Source organism: Bufo bufo, chromosome 5, assembly GCF_905171765.1.
Source record: "Bufo bufo chromosome 5, aBufBuf1.1, whole genome shotgun sequence".
NCBI classification, from domain to species: domain Eukaryota; kingdom Metazoa; phylum Chordata; class Amphibia; order Anura; family Bufonidae; genus Bufo; species Bufo bufo.
The window spans coordinates 48,241,850-48,264,399 of record NC_053393.1 but is presented as its reverse complement, the minus strand read 5'-3'; the positions used below and the strand labels follow the sequence as shown (position 1 = coordinate 48,264,399).

Sequence of the window (22,550 nt, the reverse complement as noted above, 5' to 3'; positions counted from 1 at the left end):
TAGTAATGGAGGTACTGAACAGAGAAGCTGGCCAAATGAGCACCAAAATGGCAAATGACAATGAAGAAGGATTTAGGTGTAATGTTTTCTAATAAACTAAATTAGAGCACTCAATGCCAGTCTGATGCATCTAAAACTAACAATGTTTTCTTGCATTAGGAAAGGGATGGATTCCAAAGAAAGAAAAGAAGTATTATTTTACCCCTTTAAAAAGCAATGGGTTAATGCATCTTGAATATACAGTCCGGTTTTGTGCACCAACCCATAAGAGGATATCAGATCTGGCGAAACTATGTGATGTGTCTAAATCTTCTGAGTAACAGGGGATTCTTTGCTGCCTCCTCCTCTCCTGCTTAGGCCTCATGCACACGACCGTTGTTGTGTTCCGTGTCCGTTGTTCCGTTTTCCGTGATTTTCTGCGGACCCATTGACTTCTAATGGGTCAGTTAAAAACTCGGATAATGCACCGTTTGTCATCCGCGTCCGTGATCCGTGTTTCCAGTCCGTCAAAAAACTACGACCTGTCCTATTTTTCTCACGGACAACGGTTCGCAGACCCATTCAAGTCAATGGGTCCGTGAAAAAACACGGAGGCACACAAGATTGTCATCCGCGTCCGCGTCCATTTTTTTCCTATCATTTGCAAGGCAAACTTGACTTAGATTTTTTTTCACTTTCCTTTATGTCTGGTGGTCCTCCAAAAATCAAGGAAGACACACGGAAACAAAAACGGAAACGGATCATGGAACAACGGAACCCCGTTTTGCGGACCGTGAAAAAATACTGTCGTGTGCATGAGGCTTAACTCACATTGTTTGCTATACAAGTGCCTCACACCTGAATCTGGTTCATTTTATCAACTTCCTTAACCCCTTAGTGACCAGCCTGTGTTGATCCTTACTGACAGCGTTTTTCTTCCTTTTTTCATCATAGCGTTCCAAGAGCTATAACTTTTTTATTTTTCCGTCTATATAGCTTTATGAGGGCTTGTTTTTTGCGGGACAGGTTGTAGTTTTTAACGGCACCATTTTGGGGTACACATAACTTTGTGATTAACTTTTATTAACTCTTTCTAGGAGGGAGATGGGAATAACAGCAATACTGCCACTGCGTTTTTACGTTATAAATTTTACGGCATTCATTTTTCGTAATAAATGACATAATATCTTTATTCTCTGGGTCAGTACAATTACAGTGATACCAAATACATATAGTTTATTATTTTTTTGACGTTTTGCTAATTTTTTGCAATAAAACCAGTTTTTTAAAAGAACATTTTTTTTTTACATTGCTGCTTCCCAAGACCCATAACTTTTTTTCTTTTTCTTTCTATGGAGTTCCGTGAGGGCTTGATTTTTGCGGGACGACTTGTAATTTTCATTGGTATCATCTTGGAGTAAATGGCGCTTTTTGATCGCTTGTTATGTTTTTTCGGTGGCAACTAAGAATAACTTGGCAATTCTGTCCTTTTTTATAAATTTTTATTTTTACGGCATTCACCATAGGGGCTGTTAGAGCAGGGCCACAGCTCTCAGCGGCGGCCCAGCCTGAGGCCCTTAGTGACCGCCGTAAAAAATTATTGATGACCTTGATGGATATTTTCAACCCCTAATAGCTATTGTGACACAGTGAGAGGCTTGGTCTGGGAAAACAGGTATTTTCCTCCCAGCATGTGCTGCTGGGCTGAGTTACAGACAGATGAGGCCAAATACCGGACCGGATTTTAAATGCCGGTCTGGGTTTTGGCAGCCATGTCTCTGTGTTGGGATCTGGGAGCCTGGTGTCTGGATGAAGGCTTGCTACCTGTTTGGCGTGAAAACAGGTTGGTGCTGCTATCAGCAAAGACTCGTTGAGCCAGAATTGCCGCATGGTGTGAATTACCACCAACACCGCAAGGTGACATTTTTGTTTGAATATGACTGCTTGTTTTGTCCCTTGCCTAAAGTGTGAATAAAACACTGAACTGTTTGATCTAAAGAACTTGTTGTTGCCTCTATACTGCGTCCGCTAATCCTGTCTACCAGAGTGAAACCCCACAATTGGTGGAGGATGCGGGCAAGAGTAGTGAAGCTGTCGTGCCAATATTTTTGGTTTCAGCATTTTTTAGGCACGGTTGTATGTCGTACATTAAACCAGCTGTATTACAACCAGTGCCCCACGACAAAATGGAGGCTGTTGTGAAGGCCCTCATGAAGGCTAATCTGCAGCAGTGAGAGACAAACCTGCAGCAACGTGAGGCTAATAAGCAGCAGCAGGAGACTAACCAGTTGCTGCTACAACATGTGATGGCTTTGCAGACAACAGGAGCAACCCCGAGTGTCCACGATGCCCGGAAAGCAATCCGTGCTGCGATTCCTAAGATGACCCCCGCAGACGACATCGAAACCTACCTGGCAATGTACGAGATAGTGGCCATCAGGGAAAAGCTACCCCGTGACCAGTGGGCTGAGGTCGTTGCTCCATTCCTGCCATCCGATTACCAGCGTGTGTATTTCATTTTGCTGGACAATCAAGCGGCCGACTATCAAAAAGTAAAAGGGTGAGATAGCAAGACTGGGGGTGAATGTGTTAGTCTGGGCCCAGCGAGTACATCAATGGGGGTTTAAGCCGGCTGAGCCTGCGAGGACCCAGTATTATGACTTACTCCACCTCTTGCAAAAGTGGCTACAGCCTGATGTGCTGAGTCCCCCGGCTATGCTGGATAGGCTATTGGCCGATATGTTCTGGAGGGCTTTGCCATACCCTCTCCAGCACTGGATCGGTCAGGTGTCTCCTGGTGGAACGCTACAAAGCTACCAGGCTCTAGATCACTTGTGCCAGATGGAAGTGGGAGACATTCTGGCAGAGGCTCTGCTGGACTCAGGGAGTCTGGTGATGATGCAGTCCACTGAGGTTTATTGGCCGGAAAGTCGGGGTGATGTGCATCCATGGAGACTTAAAAGACTACCCCACCACGCTGGTGTCTCTAACCATGGTGGGCGGTAGATGGACCCACGAGGTGGCTGTCGCCACAAATCTACATTATGAACTTATAATAGGGAGAGACTTCCCGGGCTTCCCGCCACTGTGGCCTGCTATCAGAGTGACTGATACCAATGAGACAGGGGTAACCCTAGCAGAGTGGCCCGACCCAAGGGGGAGACCAGAACCCTGGGAACCTGAGACCGAAGGGCCAGCGGTAGGGGTGACTGCTACTTCGGTGGAAGAGGGGGAGACAACCCCACTAAGTGTGATGGTGGGAGATGCGGAGGACTTGCCACCAGGTCCTGAATTGGCAGACCTCAATGTCTCCGGAGATAATTTTGGTACCGCCCAACGTCGGGACCCAACCCTATCCCGCGCCTGGGAAAATGTGTTAATAGTAGATGGTGAACCACAGCAACCTGGGGCAGAGTCAGTGTTTCCCCGTTTTGTGGTTCATCAGGATATGTTGTATCGGGTAAACCAACTACAGGGTGAGCCTACTGAACAGTTGGTGGTCCCCAAGGCTTATCACAAGCTTGTGTTAGATCTAGCCCCCCAACACGTTCTCGGGGGTCATCTGGGCTGCAGAAAACTCAGGATCGTATTCTACAGCGGTTTTACTGGCCCAGCATATTCAAATAAGTGGAAGAGTTTTGTAAGTCTTGCCCAACCTGCCAGATAACTAGCCCCCAGCCACATTTCCGTAGTCCCCTAGTACCTCTCCTGATTATTGAAGTACCATTTGACCGAATAGCTATGGACCTCATAGGCCCAGTACCGAAGTCCAACACATCTTAGTCATTCTAGACTACGCCACTCGGTACCCGGAGGCGGTGCCACTGCGACATACCTCGGCCAAACTCATACCTAAGGATTTAATGGAGATGTTTTTCCGAGTAGGACTACATAAAGAGGTTCTGACCGACCAAGGGACCCCTTTTATGTCCAAGGTGATGAGGGAACTCTGTAAGTTGCTGCACATAAAACAACTACGGACGTCCGTTTACCATCCACAAACGGACGGTCTGCTAGATCAGATTAACCAAACATAAAAAAATATGTTGAAAAAGGTGGTGGCTAAAGATGGGAAGGACTGGAACCTTCTGCCCTATCTCATGTTCGCAGTGCGAGAGGTACCCCAGGCCTTCGAGCTGCTACAGTCAGGTCCATAAATATTGGGACATCGACACAATTGTAACATTTTGGTCTCTATATACACCACCACAATGGATTTGAAATAAAACAAACAAGATGTGCTTTAAATGCAGACTGTCAGCTATAATTTGAGGGTATTTACATCCAAATCAGGTGAACGGTGTAGGAATTACAACAGTTTGCATGAGTGCCTCCCACTTGTTAAGGAACCAAAAGTAATGGGACAAATGGCTTCTCAGCTGTTCCATGGCCAGGTGTGTGTTATTCCCTTATTATCCCAATTACAATTGAGCAGATAAAAGTTCCAGAGTTCATTTCAAGTGTGCTATTTGCATTTGGAATCTGTTGCTGTCCACTCTCAAGATGAGATCCAAAGAGCTGTCACTATCAGTGAAGCAAGCCATCATTAGGCTGAAAAAAACAAAACAAACCCAGCAGAGAGATAGCAAAAACATTAGGTGTGGCTAAAACAACTGTTTGGAACATTCTTAAAAAGAAGGAACGCACCGGTGAGCTCAGGAACACCAAAAGACCCGGAAGACCTTGGAAAACAACTGTGGTGGATAACCGAAGAATTCCTTCCCTGGTAAAGAAAACACCCTTCACAACAGTTGGCCAGATCAAGAACACTCTCCAGGAGGTAGGTGTATGTGTGTCAAAGTCAACAATCAAGAGAAGACTTCACCAGAGTGAATACAGAGGGTTCACCACAAGATGTAAACCATTGGTGAGCCTCAAAAACAGGAAGGCCAGATTAGAGTTTGCCAAAGGACATCTAAAAAAGCCTTCACAGTTCTGGAACAACATTCTATGGACAGATGAGACCAAGATCAACTTGTACCAGAGTGATGGGAAGAGAAGAGTATGGAGAAGGAAAGGAACTGCTCATGATCCTAAGCATAGCACCTCATCAGTGAAGCATGGTGGTGGTAGTGTCATGGCGTGGGCATGTATGGCTGCCAATGGAACTGCTTCTCTTGTATTTATTGATGATGTGACTGCTGACAAAAGCAGCAGGATGAATTCTGAAGTGTTTCGGGCAATATAATCTACTCATATTCAGCCAAATGCTTCAGAACTCATTGGACGTCGCTTCACAGTGCAGATGGATAATGACCCAAAGCATACTGCAAAAGCAACCAAAGAGTTTTTTAAGGGAAAGAAGTGGAATGTTATGCAATGGCCAAGTCAATCACCGGACCTGAATCCGATTGAGCATGCATTTCACTTGCTGAAGACAAAACTGAAGGGAAAATGCCCCAAGAACAAGCAGGAACTGAAGACAGTTGCAGTAGAGGCCTGGCAGAGCATCACCAGGGATGAAACCCAGCGTCTGGTGATGTCTATGCGTTCCAGACTTCAGACTGTAATTGACTGCAAAGGATTTGCAACCAAGTATTAAAAAGTGAAAATTTGATTTATGATTATTATTCTGTCCCATTACTTTTGGTTCCTTAACAAGTGGGAGGCACATATGCAAACTGTTGTAATTCCTACACCGTTCACCTGATTTGAATGTAAATACCCTCAAATTAAAGCGGACAATCTGCAGTTAAAGCACATCTTGTTCGTTTCATTTCAAATCCATTGTGGTGGTGTATGGAGCCAAAAATGTTACAATTGTGTCGATGTCCCAATATTTATGGACCTGACTGTATATGGCAGACACCCTCGCGGTCCCTTGGATGTGGCCAAAGAGGCGTTGGAACAACAACCCACTCCACATAAAAGTGTAATTGAGTACGTTATCCAGATGCAAGATCGGATAGAGACAGTGTTGCCTCTTGTTAGGGAGCATATGGAGGCAGCTCAGCGAGCCCAGAGTCGGGTCTATAATTGGCAGGCTCGGGTCTGGATCTTCAACCCGGGTGATCGGGTTTTGGTTCTGGTGCCGACCGTGGTACCGGCCCCTCTGTCTGATGCAAGAGAGACGGTTGCCACAGTAAAAATTGCTGACAGCCTCTCCTCTAAACAGACTCTGGAGGCCAGGGAGTTCGTTAGTGTGAACACGAATGTGTTCTCGGACCTCCCTGGACGCACTTCCATAATCCAGCATGACATTGTCACTGAGCCTCAGGCAAAAGCCAGATTAAAACCATACCAGTTACCCGAGGATTGGCGACGAGCCATATCGGAGGAGGTGCAGCTAATGTTGCTAGACGTCATTGAGGAGTCAAAAAGTGAGTGGGCCAGTCCTATAGTATTGATATCCAAGCAGGACGGAATGTTGCGGTTTTGTAACAACTTTCGAAAAATTTACGACGTTTCCAAATTCAATGCGTATCCGATGCCCCGGGTGGATGAGCTCATCGAGAGGTTAGGACAAGCCCAGTATTTTTCTGTTTTGGACCTCACGAAAGGGTACTGGCAGGTGCCCTTAACGGAGGCTGTCAAAGATAAAACTGCCTTCATCACGCCTGAGGGGCTGTATCAATATAAGGTCTTACCCTTTGGTCTGCATGGCGCCCCCGCCACTTTTTAGCGACTAATGGACATTGTGCTTCGTCCACATCGTCAGTACGCTTCGGCTTACCTGGACGATATTGTCATCCACAGTACCGACTGGGAAAGTCACCTACCCAAAGTGCAGGCTGTAGTGGACTCCCTTTGGAAAGCTGGCCTAACCGCTAACCCAAATAAATGTGCGATAGGGTTAGAAGAGTCTAAGTACCTGGGGTATGTCATTAGGTGTGGAGTCATCAAACCCCAAGCGAACAAAATAGAGGCGATACGGAATTGGCCCCGACCTGTCACCACTAGGCAAATAAAGTCATTCCTGGGAATGGTGGGCTATAACATGAGGTTTGTTCCCCACTTTGCTACTCTAGCCGCGCCCTTGACAGGTCTCTTGAAGGGACACAAGTCAATGATGATTCGCTGGGATGATCGGGCGAAAGAGGCTTTCTCCGCTTTGAAGTCGGCCCTGTGCGGCTCCCCGGTTTTGGTGATGCCCAACTTCAAAAGGGAGTTTATAGTACAGACCAATGCCTCCGTAGTAGGCTTCAGTGCTGTACTGTCTCAGGAAGTCAACGGGGAGGAGCATCCCATTGTCTTCCTCAGCCGTAAGCTCACCCCAGCCGAGACCAGGTACAGTATAGTGGAGAGAGAGTGCCTGGCTATCAAGTGGGCACTAGAATCTCATCGCTATTATTTATTGGGGAGAAAATTCCGCCTGGTGACTGACCACTTCCCTCTCAAGTGTATGAGCCAGGCCAAGGACAGAAATGCCCGGGTCACCCGATGGTTTCTCTCCCTACAAAACGTAAAGTTTTTGGTGGAACACAGGGCAGGCCGGTTACAGGGAAACAGGGCAGGCCGGTTACAGGGAAACGCGGATTTCCTGACCCGGGTACACTGTCTGGCATGTGTTCAACCCTTTCAGGGTTGAACAAAGGGGGGGTTATGTGACACAGTGAGAGGTTTCGTCTCGGAAAATAGGTATTTTCCTCCCAGCATGTGCTACTGGGCTGATTTACAGTCAAGCTGAGGTCAAATACCGGACGAGTTGAGGTTAAATGCCGGTCCGGGTTTTGGCAGCACCTGGCTGTCCTTAAATAGGCAGCTGGGCTCAGAATCCAAAGAACTTGTTGTTGCCTCTATACTGCGTCCGCTATTCCTGTCTACCAGAGCGAGTCCCCACACTATGTAACATTCAGGGAATTCAAGAAAAAGTGTCACCAAAACTTTTATTTGCCAGTTAAAACCAGAGCACATCTCATTTTTTCTGATTGTAGATTTATTTTATTTCCTAAACAGGGTTATGGGGCGGCCATCTTGCCTGAGCTGTTCTTAACAGCATTTACAAAAGATTAAGAAAATTGCTTTACGGCAGCCCCACAGGCCATAGCCACAATGTCGACAGTGTCCCCCATAACCTCTACAGCACCCAGCCCATTTAACAGTGACCTCCACAGTACCCAGCTCCCTTAACAGTGAATTCACAGTACCCTGCTGCCTTAACAGTGACCAACACAGCGGCCTGCCCCCTTAACAGTGACCTCCACAGTGAACGCCTCTTTAACAGTGACCTCCACAGCGCCCTGCCCCTTTAATGCTAGGGCTACGCGACGACATGTGTCGCATGACATTTTGTCTCAACAGTTTTTATCAAAGGCTATGGTGTCGCACTGCGACATGTGACATGCTGCGACTGTGCATGACAGTCGCAGAAAATCCATCCGAGATGGATTTTTCTGTGACTGTTGCAGTCGCAGCATGTCACAAGTCGTAGTGCGACACCATAGCCTTTGATAAAAACTGTTGAGACAAAATGTCATGCGACACATGTCGTCGCGTAGCCCTAGCATTAAAGGGGCAGGGCGCTGTGGAGGTCACTGTTAAAGAGGCGTTCACTGTGGAGGTCACTGTTAAGGGGGCAGGCCGCTGTGTAGGTCACTGTTAAGGCAGCAGGGTACTGTGAATTCACTGTTAAATGGGCTGGGTGCTGTAGAGGTTATGGGGGACACTGTCGACATTGTGGCTATGGTGTTTGTGTGTGTCGTTAAAAGATATCCACAATAAAAGGGATATCTACAGTACCCCTTCAACAGTGACCTCCACAGCGGCCTGCCCCCTTAACAGCAACATCCACAGCGCCCTCCCCTTTAACATTGACTTCCACAGCGGAGGCCCGTTTATTAGTGACCTCTACAGTACCCTGTCTCGTTAACAGTGATTTCCACAATAACCCGCCCCCTTAACAGTGATCTCTACAGAGCTTTGTTCCCTTAAAATGTGACCTCCACAACACCACGCCCCTTAACACTGACCTCCATAGCGGACCGCCCCCTTAAATGTGACCTCCACAGTTCCCTACAGTTCCCTGTGCCCTTAACAGAGACCTCCACCGCGCCCGCCCCTTTAACAGTGATCTTCACAGCATCCCGCCCCCTTATCAGTGACCTCCATAGCAGCCCGCCCCTTTAACAGTGACCTCCACAGTGGTCGGTCCTTTATTAGTGACCTCCACAGTACCCCATTTCCTTAACAGTGATTTCCACAACACCCCGTCCCCTAACAGTGGCCTCTACAGCAATCTGCCCCTTAACACTGACCTCCATAGCGGACCATCCCCTTAACTGTGACCTCCACAGCAGCCTGCCCCTAGGGTGGCTAGAGGTCCGGTTTTAGGCCGGACAGTGCGGCTTTTAGACTCCCTGTCCTCCGTCTGGCGCAGGACCTGGACGGACACAGGGATGTCCTTTTGAACAGCTCACTCTCAGACAGCAGCACTGTGCTGTGTGAGCGAGAGCTGCAGGGAGAAAGTCACCCTCCCTCCCACCCCTGCAGCTGACAGTTGATTTTTATCTTAATTTGTTCAATCCCCGTCGGCTGCGGAGGGGGGTGGGGGGGCGTGGCTTAGCAGGACCTGGGGGCAGGGTTTTTAAGTCCATCTTTTGAGGGTGGCCTGAATGGCCACCCTACCTGCCACTGAACTGAGACCTCCACAGCACTCCGCTCCCTTAACAGTGTCATCCATAGCGCCCTGCCCCTTTAAAGCTGACCTGCAGCAGTGAAGAAATATGGCTAGGTTGTTATGGAAACCTGCTGTAAAACTGTGTGTATGTAAAGACTAAGGGCCTGCGAGCTTCTATTGGCTGATAAGGGTCATGTGATCAGGTTCCTATTGGCTAATGCATTTTTTGGGAATATCTCACGCAGTGATGTCCTTTTAAACAGCTCACTCTCAGACAGCAGCACTGTGCTGTGAGTGTGAGCTGCAGGGAGAAAGTCACCGTCCCTCCCACCCCTGCAGCTGACAGAAGTTGAATTTTACCTTCATTTTTCAATCCCTGTCAGCTGCGGAGTAGAAGGTGGCGTAGCATAACCAGATCGGGGGCGTGGCTAAGCAGGGCCTGAGTTTTTAAGTCTGTCTTTTGAGGGTGGACTGAATAGCCACCCTACCTGCATCCTGAACTGTGACCTCCACAGCACTCCACTCCCTTAACAGTGTCATCCATAGCACCCTGCCCCTTTAAAGCTGACCTACAGCAGTGAAGAAAAATGGCTGGGTTGTTATGGAAACCTGGTGGGAAAACTGTGTGTATGTGGAGACTAAGGGCCTGCGAGCTTTTATTGGCTGATAAGGGACATGTGACCGTGTGTATGGCAGTTTTGATATGAAGAGAAAGACCTGCAGGCTTCTATTGGCTAATGCAGGTCATTTTTTGGGAATATCTCAGGAACAGTACGTCCTAGAGAGCAGTGACCCCCACAAGATTTCTTTCCAGGTAGCAGGGGATGTGTATACCAAGTTTCGTTGAAATCGATGGTTACGTTTTTGAGTGATCGCGGAACATACATACATATATATGTCCTTCTTTATATATATATAGATAGTGGCCAGTGCGAAAACTGTAGGATTTTTGGTTTTACTGTAGTTTAAATATAAAAAGTGACATGGAAAATTAAAAATAACATCAAAATTTTTTTTAAAAATATGTTAAACATAAAGTAAATTTAACAGCAGGTCATTTTCTGATGACGCATTCCCTTTAAGAGTATTACACACATCAGGTCAGATGTCTCATCATCCCTTCTTGCTGTTAGTGTTTCTGTAGAAGTTTTCATGAAGTTTCCCTATAGAGTCCATGTAAATGTTATGGTGTACTCCTTCTTCAGACCTTCCATACCTTCTTACCCCAGTGCTTAATCAATGCCACAGTAAGACATGCCACATAGTAACGTTTGTTTTTATGCCCCTGTTATTAATTAATGACGGTGACCTTTCCGTGAGGTGTGGATTAGCTGACATGCAATTACTAGATGCAGTCAATGAGTGGGTGACATTTACACTTGTTACTGATACACAGAGACTAAAATGAGCGGAAAAATATCGCCTCCTACAGAAATGAATAGAGCAGAGCACAGATTTGACTTTCTGATGCACGGATTACCAAAAGATGCGTTAAATTCATTAATGTGGTCGTGTCACAAAACATATTGTACATTTTTCAAACCAGCACATGTATCTGAATACTTTTGTAATTGCATGTAATTAAAAATTTTGTATAGTCACTGAGTTATTTAATAAAATGGATCTTTATAGCGCCACCTGCTGTTTATTCTTTTCCTCATTTTTTTTCTCTGTCTCACTGAGCTGGTCGAACATGTTCAGTTTAAATCTTCAACTGCCACCAGCCATAGGTTCTCTTAGAAGCTGTGACAGTTACAGGGAGAGAGCTGCCGCAGAAAGGACACGCCCCTGAGCTGCCGCAGAAAGGATACGCCCCTGAGCTGCCGCAGAAAGGACACGCCCCTGAGCTGCCAGGCTAAAGAAAATCTAGCAGAGCAATTGGAGCAATGAATGGGGAGATCTCTGGAATCATGTGAGTTACAGGGCTGGTTCAAGCTTTGTTAGAAAGAGATAGTCATGTGCTATATGATGTCTGATTTTTCACTTTTTACATCGATCATGGCATAACCCTTTTTAATAAATTCAGCACATCTTAGTCCGACAGATCTGTCACTAAGACTTAATAATCTGCCCGTTCTGTCTAAAAATAAATAACACAACTTTAAGTGACTGTTCAGCCAGGAGCTCAAAAATCATCAGTAAGTCAGAACCTACAAGGGATGACTGCCTGCTAATTATTTTCCTCAGATCTTGTTCTTTGTCTGCTTTTTAGCTCTTCTCTATTAAGGCTGTGCTGAGATCTTTGACTACAGCGTATCTACAGGGAATCTGAGGTAGTCTAAGACACACCTCCTGCCTGCTTATTGGCTCAGGTTGCAGCTCTCTCCGCCCCCTGCAGCACTACACACTCGGATTGGCTGCTTTGAATAAGTCTACCACAGACTCATCAAGAAGACATGGAGAGCTGATTTCCATGATAGCAAGAGTGATTAAAAAGTACAGATCACTAAACCAACAGAGAGAAAAAGATGGTGATAAGGTAATTGCTATATTGTATAGTATAGTAAATAAAACTCGGTATGGAGGAGCAGTCATAGCATCTGAGCCGATATATACAGAGGGAGGTGGTTTCCGCTCCACTCTGTCTCTGGACAGGAACTCCCCCCCCTCCTGGCAGGAGCAGGACCAGCCCACTCCTACCAAGAAGGGAGGAACAGGGTGGTTTGCCCTGCTCCTTGCCAGCCATCTGCCGTCCATATCTTTACTGGAAGATACAGCCATAACAAAAGTGTAGTACCTCCAGTCCCGAGGATAGGTCATCAATATGAAAATCTCAGAAAATCTCTTTAAAGCTGTGCCTGTGGCATAGCTTAATAAGCAGCCCGTCAGAATCCTATAGACTGCAATAGTATACTACAGAAGTCTATGGTAAAAATAATCAGAAGATCACACATTCAAATTAAAGTTTTTTAAAATTGGGGGGAAAAGGGCAAAAATAGAAAACATTCAAATCACCACCCTTTCCCAATTTTACATATAAAAATAAGCAATACAAATAAGCATAATTTATATCACCACATAGGAAAATGTCAGAACTATTAAAATATAAAAAAAAAAAATCCTGTGTGGTGGATGCTATAACAGAAAGAAATGGCTGACTTGTTTTTTTGGTCACCTCACAGAGCGCTGCGGCCTCTTCGTACAGCTCCTAGTCGCCCCCCCACTGATATCATATTGATGACCTATGCAAAGTATAGGCCACCAATATGTAAATCCTGAAAAACCTCTTCTAAGACCCAAAATAGGCTGGCCACTAATAGGTTAACACTTTATGTGGAATAAAATAGCATGAAATCCCCGTTTGTACCTTGTGCAGGCCAAGTGGCGGCCATTCATTCCTGTAAGGCTATGAGGACAGTGTAAAGACATCTTACAATGATGCTGCGAGCGACCATCCGAGAGCTCAAGAGTGGAAATAGTACCGGGCTTTTATTAAATATAGCTGGACGCGTCTTTCCATCATTTCTCTCAGCATTGTCATGTGGAGGAGGAAAGGAACATGTGAAAACGCCATTATGTGCTGAGGAGACAAATAGACCGTCGCCATCAGAGGAAACGATTACAATAGTTGCGCTGAAAAAGCTATTTAGCGGCAAATGTTGGGCAAGATTTCAGTTGTGTGGCATTGTGCAGCCTGGCATTGTGCAGCCTGGCATTGTGCAGCCGCATGATTCAGGAGGACCTGGAGCTTTGTGCTTCTCCACCAAGACACATCAGCTCGAGTCCACAAATGTTTTATCATTAACGTCTCCTAGTATGGAGGTGAAAAATTTAGAAAATTGTTCAGGGCTTCACCCCTAATTCCCGGCACCCCCACCGATCAGCTGTTTGAAAAAACCAAGGTGCTTTGTGAACAACACGGCCAGTGACGTCACGTTCATCACTCGTGTGGCCTAGGCACTGTTCAGTCCCATTCGAGTAAATGGGTCTGAGCTGCAATACCGAGCATAGCCATTTTGAAATGGATGGCGCTGTGCTTGGTAAGCTGCGAGGAGGCCAGAGCACCGCTGCCTCATCAAACAGCTGATCGGCGGAAGTGTCAGACCCCCGCCGATCTGATATTGATGACCTATTCTGAGGATAGATCATTAAAAATAAAAATCCCGGAAAATCCTCAAACTCACTTTAGCTGCCCCATGTAGGAGAGGTGGCGATACATTGAAGTCTCTAAGTTATGGAGACCTGCACATTAAAAACCACCTTAAGAAATAATTTATCATATAAGGATCTGGGGGACACACACACACAAAAAAGAGGGCGTGATGCGCCCCCCGCCCCTTGAGGCAGTCGTACCAGGCCAGGTACAGCGGGGGGGATGGGTGGGCGGTTGGAAGGGGATGGTTTTGTTTTGTTATGGGTGACAGAGAATTGGCGATAATTTCGAGGCGCTCTTGGTTTTGATATTTGTTGGGCTATATATGCGTGCCTCGACATCATGGGTAATATTGTACAAATGTACCTGTTGTGTCCATTCTCTGTGATCAGATACCTTTTTATATTGTTATGTCGCAAGAAAATCAATAAAGATATTATCAAAAAAAAAAAAACACCTTAAGGGTATGGCCACATGTGGAATACACAATACAGGTTCTCCGCAGGGGAACTGCATGCAGAAAACCACAGTGTTTACCGCAGCAAATTGGCTGAAATATTAAAAAATCTCATCCATCTGCTGTGAAAACTTTCCACAACGGAATCTGTGAATGACTTGACCTGCAGTAGAAATTATAAATCCAGTTATGCAATTTTTTGGATGCAGAGGGTGAGATCCACAGCAAATATGTAGCCAAATACAGTGCAAAATCCGCATGTAACATGTTCCGATTTTGCTGCATTTTTTGGTCATTTCCGGCATGGTGAGCTGGGACCAGGAAGTGGAAGAGCAGCAGGATCGGCGAGTATGGCTTATTCTTTACATTTTTTGTCTCCAGAAAACCGCCTTAAAATGAAGTGTTGCTTTGGAGCCACTTTATATAGTATATTGGGCACTGTATATGTCTTTCCCTTTCTGCACAAGAATAAGTGACTTTTCACACTGTGCTCTCCAGCGTCCATCCAGGGTTCTGTCAGGAGCAGGTCATCTTGGACATATACACGGAACAGGTGCATCAAGTGGCCTCTGTCACCCATAGGAGTGAAAATGTTTAAAAAAAAAATTATAGCCTGCGGTATACTTTTTTTTTTTTTTTACTGAATGCCTCTGTATGGTAGAGCAACGTTTACTGTGCTATTCCAGTTAAAAACGGGTATGCCTCCTGATGAAGAGCTCTTGTATACTGCCGCATAAGGCAAATGTGCAGGGGAAACACCGTGCAAAAGGAGCCTAATGGATAACAGGACAGCTAGCAAGATATGCATATATTAATTACCCCTTGCAGTAAGCGAAAATCCTGCAAACACTGAATTTCCTACTGTAATTGTAAAAAACTAATATACCCTGCAATATATACATACACATATATATATAACATTTTATAATTAAAGGGGTTATCCGGTGGCCAGTGGCATGGTAACGAGGTCACAGCAAGACCTCCAGTGCCCTGCTCATGATGACATTGTGGCAGGGCAGCCTGTATTGCAGTGGGAGCGTCAGCCCCGCTGTGATGTCATCAGAACACAGACCATATAGATGGGATTGCAGGCTTAAAGCAGGTGACCTGGGGCAGATCGGGTAAGGATGTGCATCTCAGGGTTCATTCAAAGAACTGTACCTATTTTTGCAGAGTGCAAATTGCGGATTTGCAAAATACGGATACCGGCTGTGTGTGTTCCGCATTTTGCGAATCGGAACGTCCTGCCTATTTTTGTCCGAAAAAACGGACAAGAATGGGACATGTTCTATATATATATTTTTTTTCTTTTGAAGGCCGCAAAATGGACATACGGATGCATTAAGCACACACTGTGCTTTTCACATCAGATCTGCTAAAAAAAAGTGGATCGGACGCGGAGTGAAAATACGGTCGTGTGAATGGACCCTAAGGGACATTACAATCAATAAGACAATTAAAGAAAAATCTCCTAGTCCCAGATAGCCCCTTTAATTAGCCATTGGGCACGTCCTAAGGCTTCCAATGTCTAAAGATTAGCTGGAAGCCACGTCCTAACCATGGGTCCTAGTTATTATAATGGATGTTAAAAATACAGATAAAATTGAAATGCAGGCGTCAACCAGTACATCAGATAATGAGAGCGATGGTCAACGGCCGCAATTAAAAATGAGATGATCGGCAAAACTGTACACCTGACAGACAATGCACCACAACAGGGATGACCCTGTGTAACACTCGGGTTGTAAAAAGACCAGCTGCTCATGGACTGCAATATCCACAGTCTATGGACAAGGGTGGCACTGTTTCTAGAAATAAAACAAATCCTTTTTCTGCAGTTCTGAACAATCCCTTTTAGAGAGTGTCTGCCGGGGCCCCACATGCTTTCTGTTTTTGGCCTTTGGTTTAGGGTGCAGTCACAAGACCGTATCCGTTTTGCGAACCACAAATCACGGATCCACCCAAGACAGAAGGGCCTGATCTTAGTTTTTACTCCTCCACCCACTTACCTTGACTCTTGAGCCAATTCCCCCCCCCCCCCCCCCCCCCCCTCTCCTACCTTGTTTGCCTAGAGTCCATTAGTTCTTGACACCTAATAGTGAAGGCAACAACCAGGACTGGGCCCTCGTTCTCCACCGGCTCCGGAGTAGCCACATGGGCCGCCTCTATGACTTGCTAACAACCACCATTAGTCAGTTTATGACCAAAGACTCATTAACATGAAATACACTTTCCCCATTTGCCGCTCAGATGATAAGTATGAAAGGTAGAGGAGACATCGTTACCTGTCTGACGGGAGATCACCTGCAGCCGAGTGCTTCACTCCAGATCCATTCTTAATGGAGTCCTGCCTTACGATCCCCTGTGATCGGCTCTTCTCTGAGGCTGGTGTAATTAAGTCCCCTGAGGGTCCCTGGTATTGGGATTGCTCTTGTAGTTTAGCCTTCTTCTCCTGAGGTGCTTCTTCGTTCTGGAGCCCTGCTTGAGCCTCTTCTCCGTCCTTCTGTGCTGTGGTTGACCCGCTGTTGTAGAACCAGGCTCCGGACTTGGTGAGGATTTCTTGTTGTTTTCGGCACAAATTACATACCCACATTACCTGCGGAACGAAGGAGAAACAAATCAGGACAGAACTCGGCTTCCATGGATGTTTAGAAGGATTTCCTATGGTGTCAAGTCAATCACAAGTGTAAGGGACATGATATGGAGAAGTATCTATCTATCATCTATCTATTATCTATCCTAACTATATCTATCTCATATGTATCCATCTATCTCCCAGGGGCGCAGCTATAGGGGGTGCAGAGGAAGCAGTCGCTACCAGGCCCAAGAGCCTGAGGGGGCCCAAAGACCCTTGTGCCGCATAAGAAGACATTGGTATTATATGTAGAAAGTGCATGCTGGCCAAGTCACACCTCTGGCCGGAGGCAAGGGGTTAGGTCAAAATTTGGCTTGGGGAAGGGGGATTGACTTCCATCATCCCCACCTATTAGCTATTCTGCACTAGTTGTGGCGCAGGAACTATACCGCTCTGTCCACTACTGGTCACTACTTGATGTGAATGAGAGCAGCGCTGCAGTAATCGGCTCCAGTAATGAGAGTTGTGTAGTTCCGATGCTTATATTGGAGGGAGCGGTGAGAGTAGCCCATCAATATAAAAATCTCAGAAAATCCCTTTAACAACACACTTCTGACTATTCGCAGCTGCCACTAGGTGGTGCTAAGAAGCTGTTATGCATACAGATTTTATGTTAGGATCAATAGATGCAATATGCAGGAAGCTCATCCGCGCCCCCTAGTGGTGGCTGCCAGCAGCTTAAATTTTATCATTGTCTGTATGAAGGACACCTGGGGATATGGAGCTCTGTAACTACAAAGACATATCACCAAACGAATGTGTGCACAATGGTGAACCTATGGTAAGAGTGGACGTTCAGCAACCACGGACATCATTCCCTCCCAGTGACATCCGGTGTAACCGCCGAGCTGCCATCTGACATGACGTGATTTACTGTAACAGATCACAAATTCGGACATTCTCTATCGACTCTCTTTACAAGAAATGGACAATATTTTAATATTGAATAACTGATCTTTATTTTACTCGTAATAAACCGCTATAACAGGCAATTAACATCAATGTTTAATTACTAAACCAATTGGATTCTAAATATTCAGTCTTTTAAAAATAGTTTATAATGGGCCAGTAAGAGCAGTGACGATAATTACCGCCATAAACTGCGTAAACAGCCCGTAGTTCTGGCTCCGAATGCTCACTAAACTGCCAGGGTATGAGATGGAGATTATTTTATTGCAAGATGCAGACCAAAGATGAACGCAGACCCTGTTTTAGGAAGTGGGGGACTGGCCTAGGGCCCTCAAGTTCTGGGGGGCCCCAAAGGCTACGCTAGTTTAAAATTATATGGCAGCATTATTTGGGAATGAAAAGCTTTATATAGTATTATACGAATACTTCATAATGTATTTTTAAATTGTATGGGTGACATCCGTGGTTTTTGCTAAAGGAGTCTCCTGCTGTTTGGAAGGGAAAGAGGAAGACTCGGAGACCACCATGAGTTATGTCTTTTCATTATTTTACTGAATTTTTAAATGTGGAGCATTGCAGACACATGGTTAGATACCCTTTTTTAGGGATCATTAAAAAATTCTACCATGATACACTATACGGCGGCATTACATGGACATTGTACGGGAGTATTGTTTAGGCATTGTGTGGAGGTACTGTATTATTTTTATATGCCGTTTTTGATATAACAGTAAAATTATCTAAACATTTTGAGTGGGGTAAAGAGTGGAGGTTTTACTTTGCTTCGTGCCCAGTGCCCCCATTTTATATAAAATTAAAGCGGCACAAAACAATAGTAACAGTGCGACCACGCGGTGCGATGGCGGTGCATTGGGGACACGGCTGTGCTGCTGTCGAGTACAGCTGCCGCTAAGTAAACTACCACACTGTTCAGTGGGTCTGTATTGTTAATAGCTGCGCAGTATTGACGGTGCCGCACGGCCATTAACAATGCACAAAAACTATACAATGCGGTCTTCATTAGTTAAAGGGCATCTGTCAGCAGTTTTGTAGATATGATACTGGCTGACCTGTTACATGTGCACTTGGCAGCTGAAGGCATCTGTGTTGGTCTCATGTTCATATGTGTCCACATTACTGAGAAAAATTATGTTTTATTATATGCAAATGAGCCTCTAGGAGCAATGGGGGCGTTACCATTACACCTAGAGGCTCTGCTTTCTCTGCATTTTGATTGACAGGACCAGGCAGTGAAAACATCAGAACATCTGGCCCTGACTTCTCCTAAAGTGCAGAGGGCGCAGCAGTTGCGTAGAGAGCAGAACCTTTAGGTGTAACGAAAACGCCCCTGTTGCTCCTAGAGGCTCATTTGCATATAAACACATCATTTTGATGCGGACACATAATAAACATGGGACCAACACGGATGTCATCAGCTGCCAAGCGCACATGTAACAGGTCAGCCGGTGTCATAGGGCCAACCTGCGGACCTCCAGCTGTTGCAAAACTACAACTCCCAACATGCCCAGACTGCCTACAGCTATCAGCCTACAGCAAGGCATGGTGGGAATTGTAGTTTTACAACAGCTGGAGAGCCACAGGCTGGCCATCCCTGTGTAATCAGGGGATAGATGGAAGGCAGATGGAAAAGGGTTACCCAGAATTTCTGTTTTGCCTGTAACTATAGAGACACATAGATCTGCATAGGAACTGCATACCATAAAATGTTAGGAAATTTGTCTTTAAGAAAAAGTTGCTTCTTCCCCCCCCCCCCCCCCGCTTACATCACCAAGATACAGTAACTCCTACACTAATATCGACATCAACATTGCTGTACGTCCTACCTACGCAGCATGCAGAGCAGTAAATTAGTTTAGAAAGCACTTTGCAAATTTTACATCTTTTCTCGCAAGACTGTCACAAAAAGAAAGAAAAGAAGAAAAAAAAGGCGACGTTCAGTCGAAATTCAATGACATCTGCCAAAGACTGTCAGCGAGATTAAGGGTGCAGCGTCTCCGCGGAGCACTAATCAGTCAACTGCTTTCAGGCCTTTCTGTGAAGACGTATAATAGATAAATGTACAATTATGTTGTCTACATGGAAATAAAAGATTTGTACTAAAGAAATAAAAAATAAAAAAACATGAAATAAAAGGGCAATCAGACATAAAAACAAGTCTATCAGAAGGGAGGGAAGTGAACAGAGGAATAATAGAGGCTTCTTGTAAACTATGGCTGAGGTCACGGGGCAGAAGAGCGGGGGCGCGCGCAGCTACTTATCAGGTAGCATCACCGCCCCTGGTAAAGAGGTCTCATGAAGACCATCCCTGTCATAGATGGGGTGCCGGAAGGGAGAGGCGCTCGGTACCAGAGGCTCCCATTCACAAACCAATGTAATAATAATAATATAACGTATGTGGCTCTACAGGGGACATTCCTGGCTGGCCATGGCTTCCTCTTCTGTTTGCCGGGAGTGCCAGGTGATCCACTGTGCTGGTCACATTATGAAATGGGTTCCTGGTGAGACAACCCCTTTAAAGGAGTTCAAATTTAAAATGTTTTCCGAGATATTTATACTGATTGGTGGGGGTCCGACACCCAAGACCCCTGCCGATCAGCTGTTTGAAAAGGCACCCGCAGTAGCGCTTCGGCCATCTCGTCAGCACAGCGCCTTCCAGCTGATCGGCGGGGGTCCCGGTTGTCGATCCCCCACTGATCAAATACTGATGACCTATCTAGAATTCTAGAGGATTGGTCATCTGTATAAAAGATCTCAGAAAACCCCTTTAATTTCTAATATACTTTGCGTCAGTTCTTCACTGATTTAGAGATCTGTGCTTGCTGTCAGTGAATGGAAACCTGAAAGCCTAGTCCTAGTGATCAGGCTTTGTGCACACTACATTTGCATTTTACATTTGGTACACACGTTTCCACAATCTCCTGATGTATGCGTGTCTCGTTCCGCAGTCCAGCAATTGTGCATGCTGGGAGTAGTAGTTTCACCACAGCTGGAGTGCCGGAGATTGTTTATCCCTGGTCTAAACTAAATACAACTGCATTCAGCACACGCTTAGGAGTAGAACTTAGAGTGGTTGTCCCATAACCAACACTTACAGTGTCACCTGTCCCTAGAATTGGCTGACCATGGTCTGATCACTGGGGTCCGACTGCTGTGGCTTTCACCGATCATGAGAACGAGGGTCCAATGTCCCCTGTTTGAACGAACCAACATCTGGATAGGTGGTAAGTGCTGATCATAGGACAACCACTTTAGGCCTCGTTCTCATTTCTATGTCTGGATGACGTCCATGGAAAATCCATCCATGTTTCATCCGTGAAGGTGTCTTTGAAGAATCCGTGTGTCCATTTCTTTTTTCCTCCATGTGTCATCCGTTTTCCAAGCATGACGCTCAGCTGAAAATTTGTTTCCAGAGCATCTCCTACCAGTCGTCTGTGAAACAATGACAGAACAGATGCCATCTGTGTTGTGTCAGTGGTTTTTCACAGACCCCTAGACTTCAATGGGTGTGTTTGGTCCCCATCACAGACCAAACTAGTACATGTCTCCCATGATGTGTAAAAAAAAAAAAAATCAATGGGTTCATTTACTAAAGGATTTGTGACTTTTAGTCGAATAAAAATTCACAGCCTTTTTTAAAGGGCCATGCAACAATATTTAGTCGCACGGCCGGTTTTCAACAGTTGTGCTGGATGCGGGTGAATCAGGGGTGCTTCACACCTCGTCATAAATTAGCAATAGAAACATAAAATGTGTCGGCAGATAAGAACCATTTGGCCCATCTAGTCTGCCCAATATACTAAATACTTTGGATAGCCCCTGGCCCTATCTTATATGAAGGATGGCCTTATGCCTATCCCATGCATGCTTAAACTCCTCCACTGTATTTGCAGCTACCACTTCTGCAGGAAGGCTATTCCATGCATCCACTACTCTCTCAGTAAAGTAATACTTCCTGATATTACTTTTAAACCTTTGCCCCTCTAATTTAAAACTATGTCCTCTTGTAGCAGTTTTTCTTCTTTTAAATATTCTCTCCTCTTTTACCTTGTTGATTCCCTTTATGTATTTAGCAGTTTCTCTCATCTCCCCTCTGTCTCGTCTTTCTTCCAAGCTATACATGTTAAGGTCCTTTAATCTTTCCTGGTAAGTTTTATCCTGCAATCCATGTACCAGTTTAGTAGCTCTTCTCTGAACTCTCTCCAAAGTATCAATATCCTTCTGGAGATATGGTCTCCAGTACTGAGCACAATACTCCAAATGAGGTCTCACTAGTGCTCTGTAGAGCGGCATGAGCACTTCACTCTTTCTACTGGTAATGTCTCTCCCTATACACCCAAGAATTCTGCTAGCATTTCCTGCTGCTCTATTACATTGTCTGCCTACCTTTAAGTCTTCTGAAATAATGACCCCTAAATCCCTTTCCTCAGATACTGAGGTTAGGACTGTATCACTGATCTTATATTCTGCTCTTGAGTTTTTACGCCCCAGTTGCCAGATTTTTGACCATTCCTCTAGTTTTCCTAAATCCTTTTCCATTTGGTGTATCCCTCCAGGAACATCAACCCTGTTACAAATCATTGTGTCATCAGCAAAAAGACACACCTTACCATCGAGGCCTTCTGCAATTTCGCTGATAAAGATATTAAACAATACGGGTCCCAGAACAGATTCCTGAGGTACCCCACTGGTAACAAGACCATGGTCTGAATATACCATTGACTACAACCCTCTGTTGCCTGTCCCTCAGCCACTGCCTAATCCGTTCAACAATATGGGAGTCCAAGCCCAAAGACTGTAATTTATTGATAAGCCTTCTATGTGGGACAGTATTAAAAGCCTTACTAAAGTCTAGATAAGCGATGTCTACTGCACCTCCGCCATCTATTATTTTAGTCACCCA

At 45.4% G+C, this 22,550-nt stretch overlaps 1 protein-coding gene across 11 annotated transcripts in view; it reads right to left on the bottom strand.

Moving 5' to 3' along the window:
- The window catches only part of RIMS2 (regulating synaptic membrane exocytosis 2), a 638,194-nt gene that overhangs the window by 445,896 nt on the left and 169,748 nt on the right, over positions 1-22,550 (bottom strand). For all 11 annotated transcript variants that reach the window (XM_040432551.1, XM_040432553.1, XM_040432561.1 and 8 more), the window contains one exon: positions 16,371-16,681. In XM_040432551.1, coding sequence (XP_040288485.1) covers positions 16,371-16,681 — 311 coding nt within the window. The remainder of the gene's footprint in view (positions 1-16,370; positions 16,682-22,550) is intronic.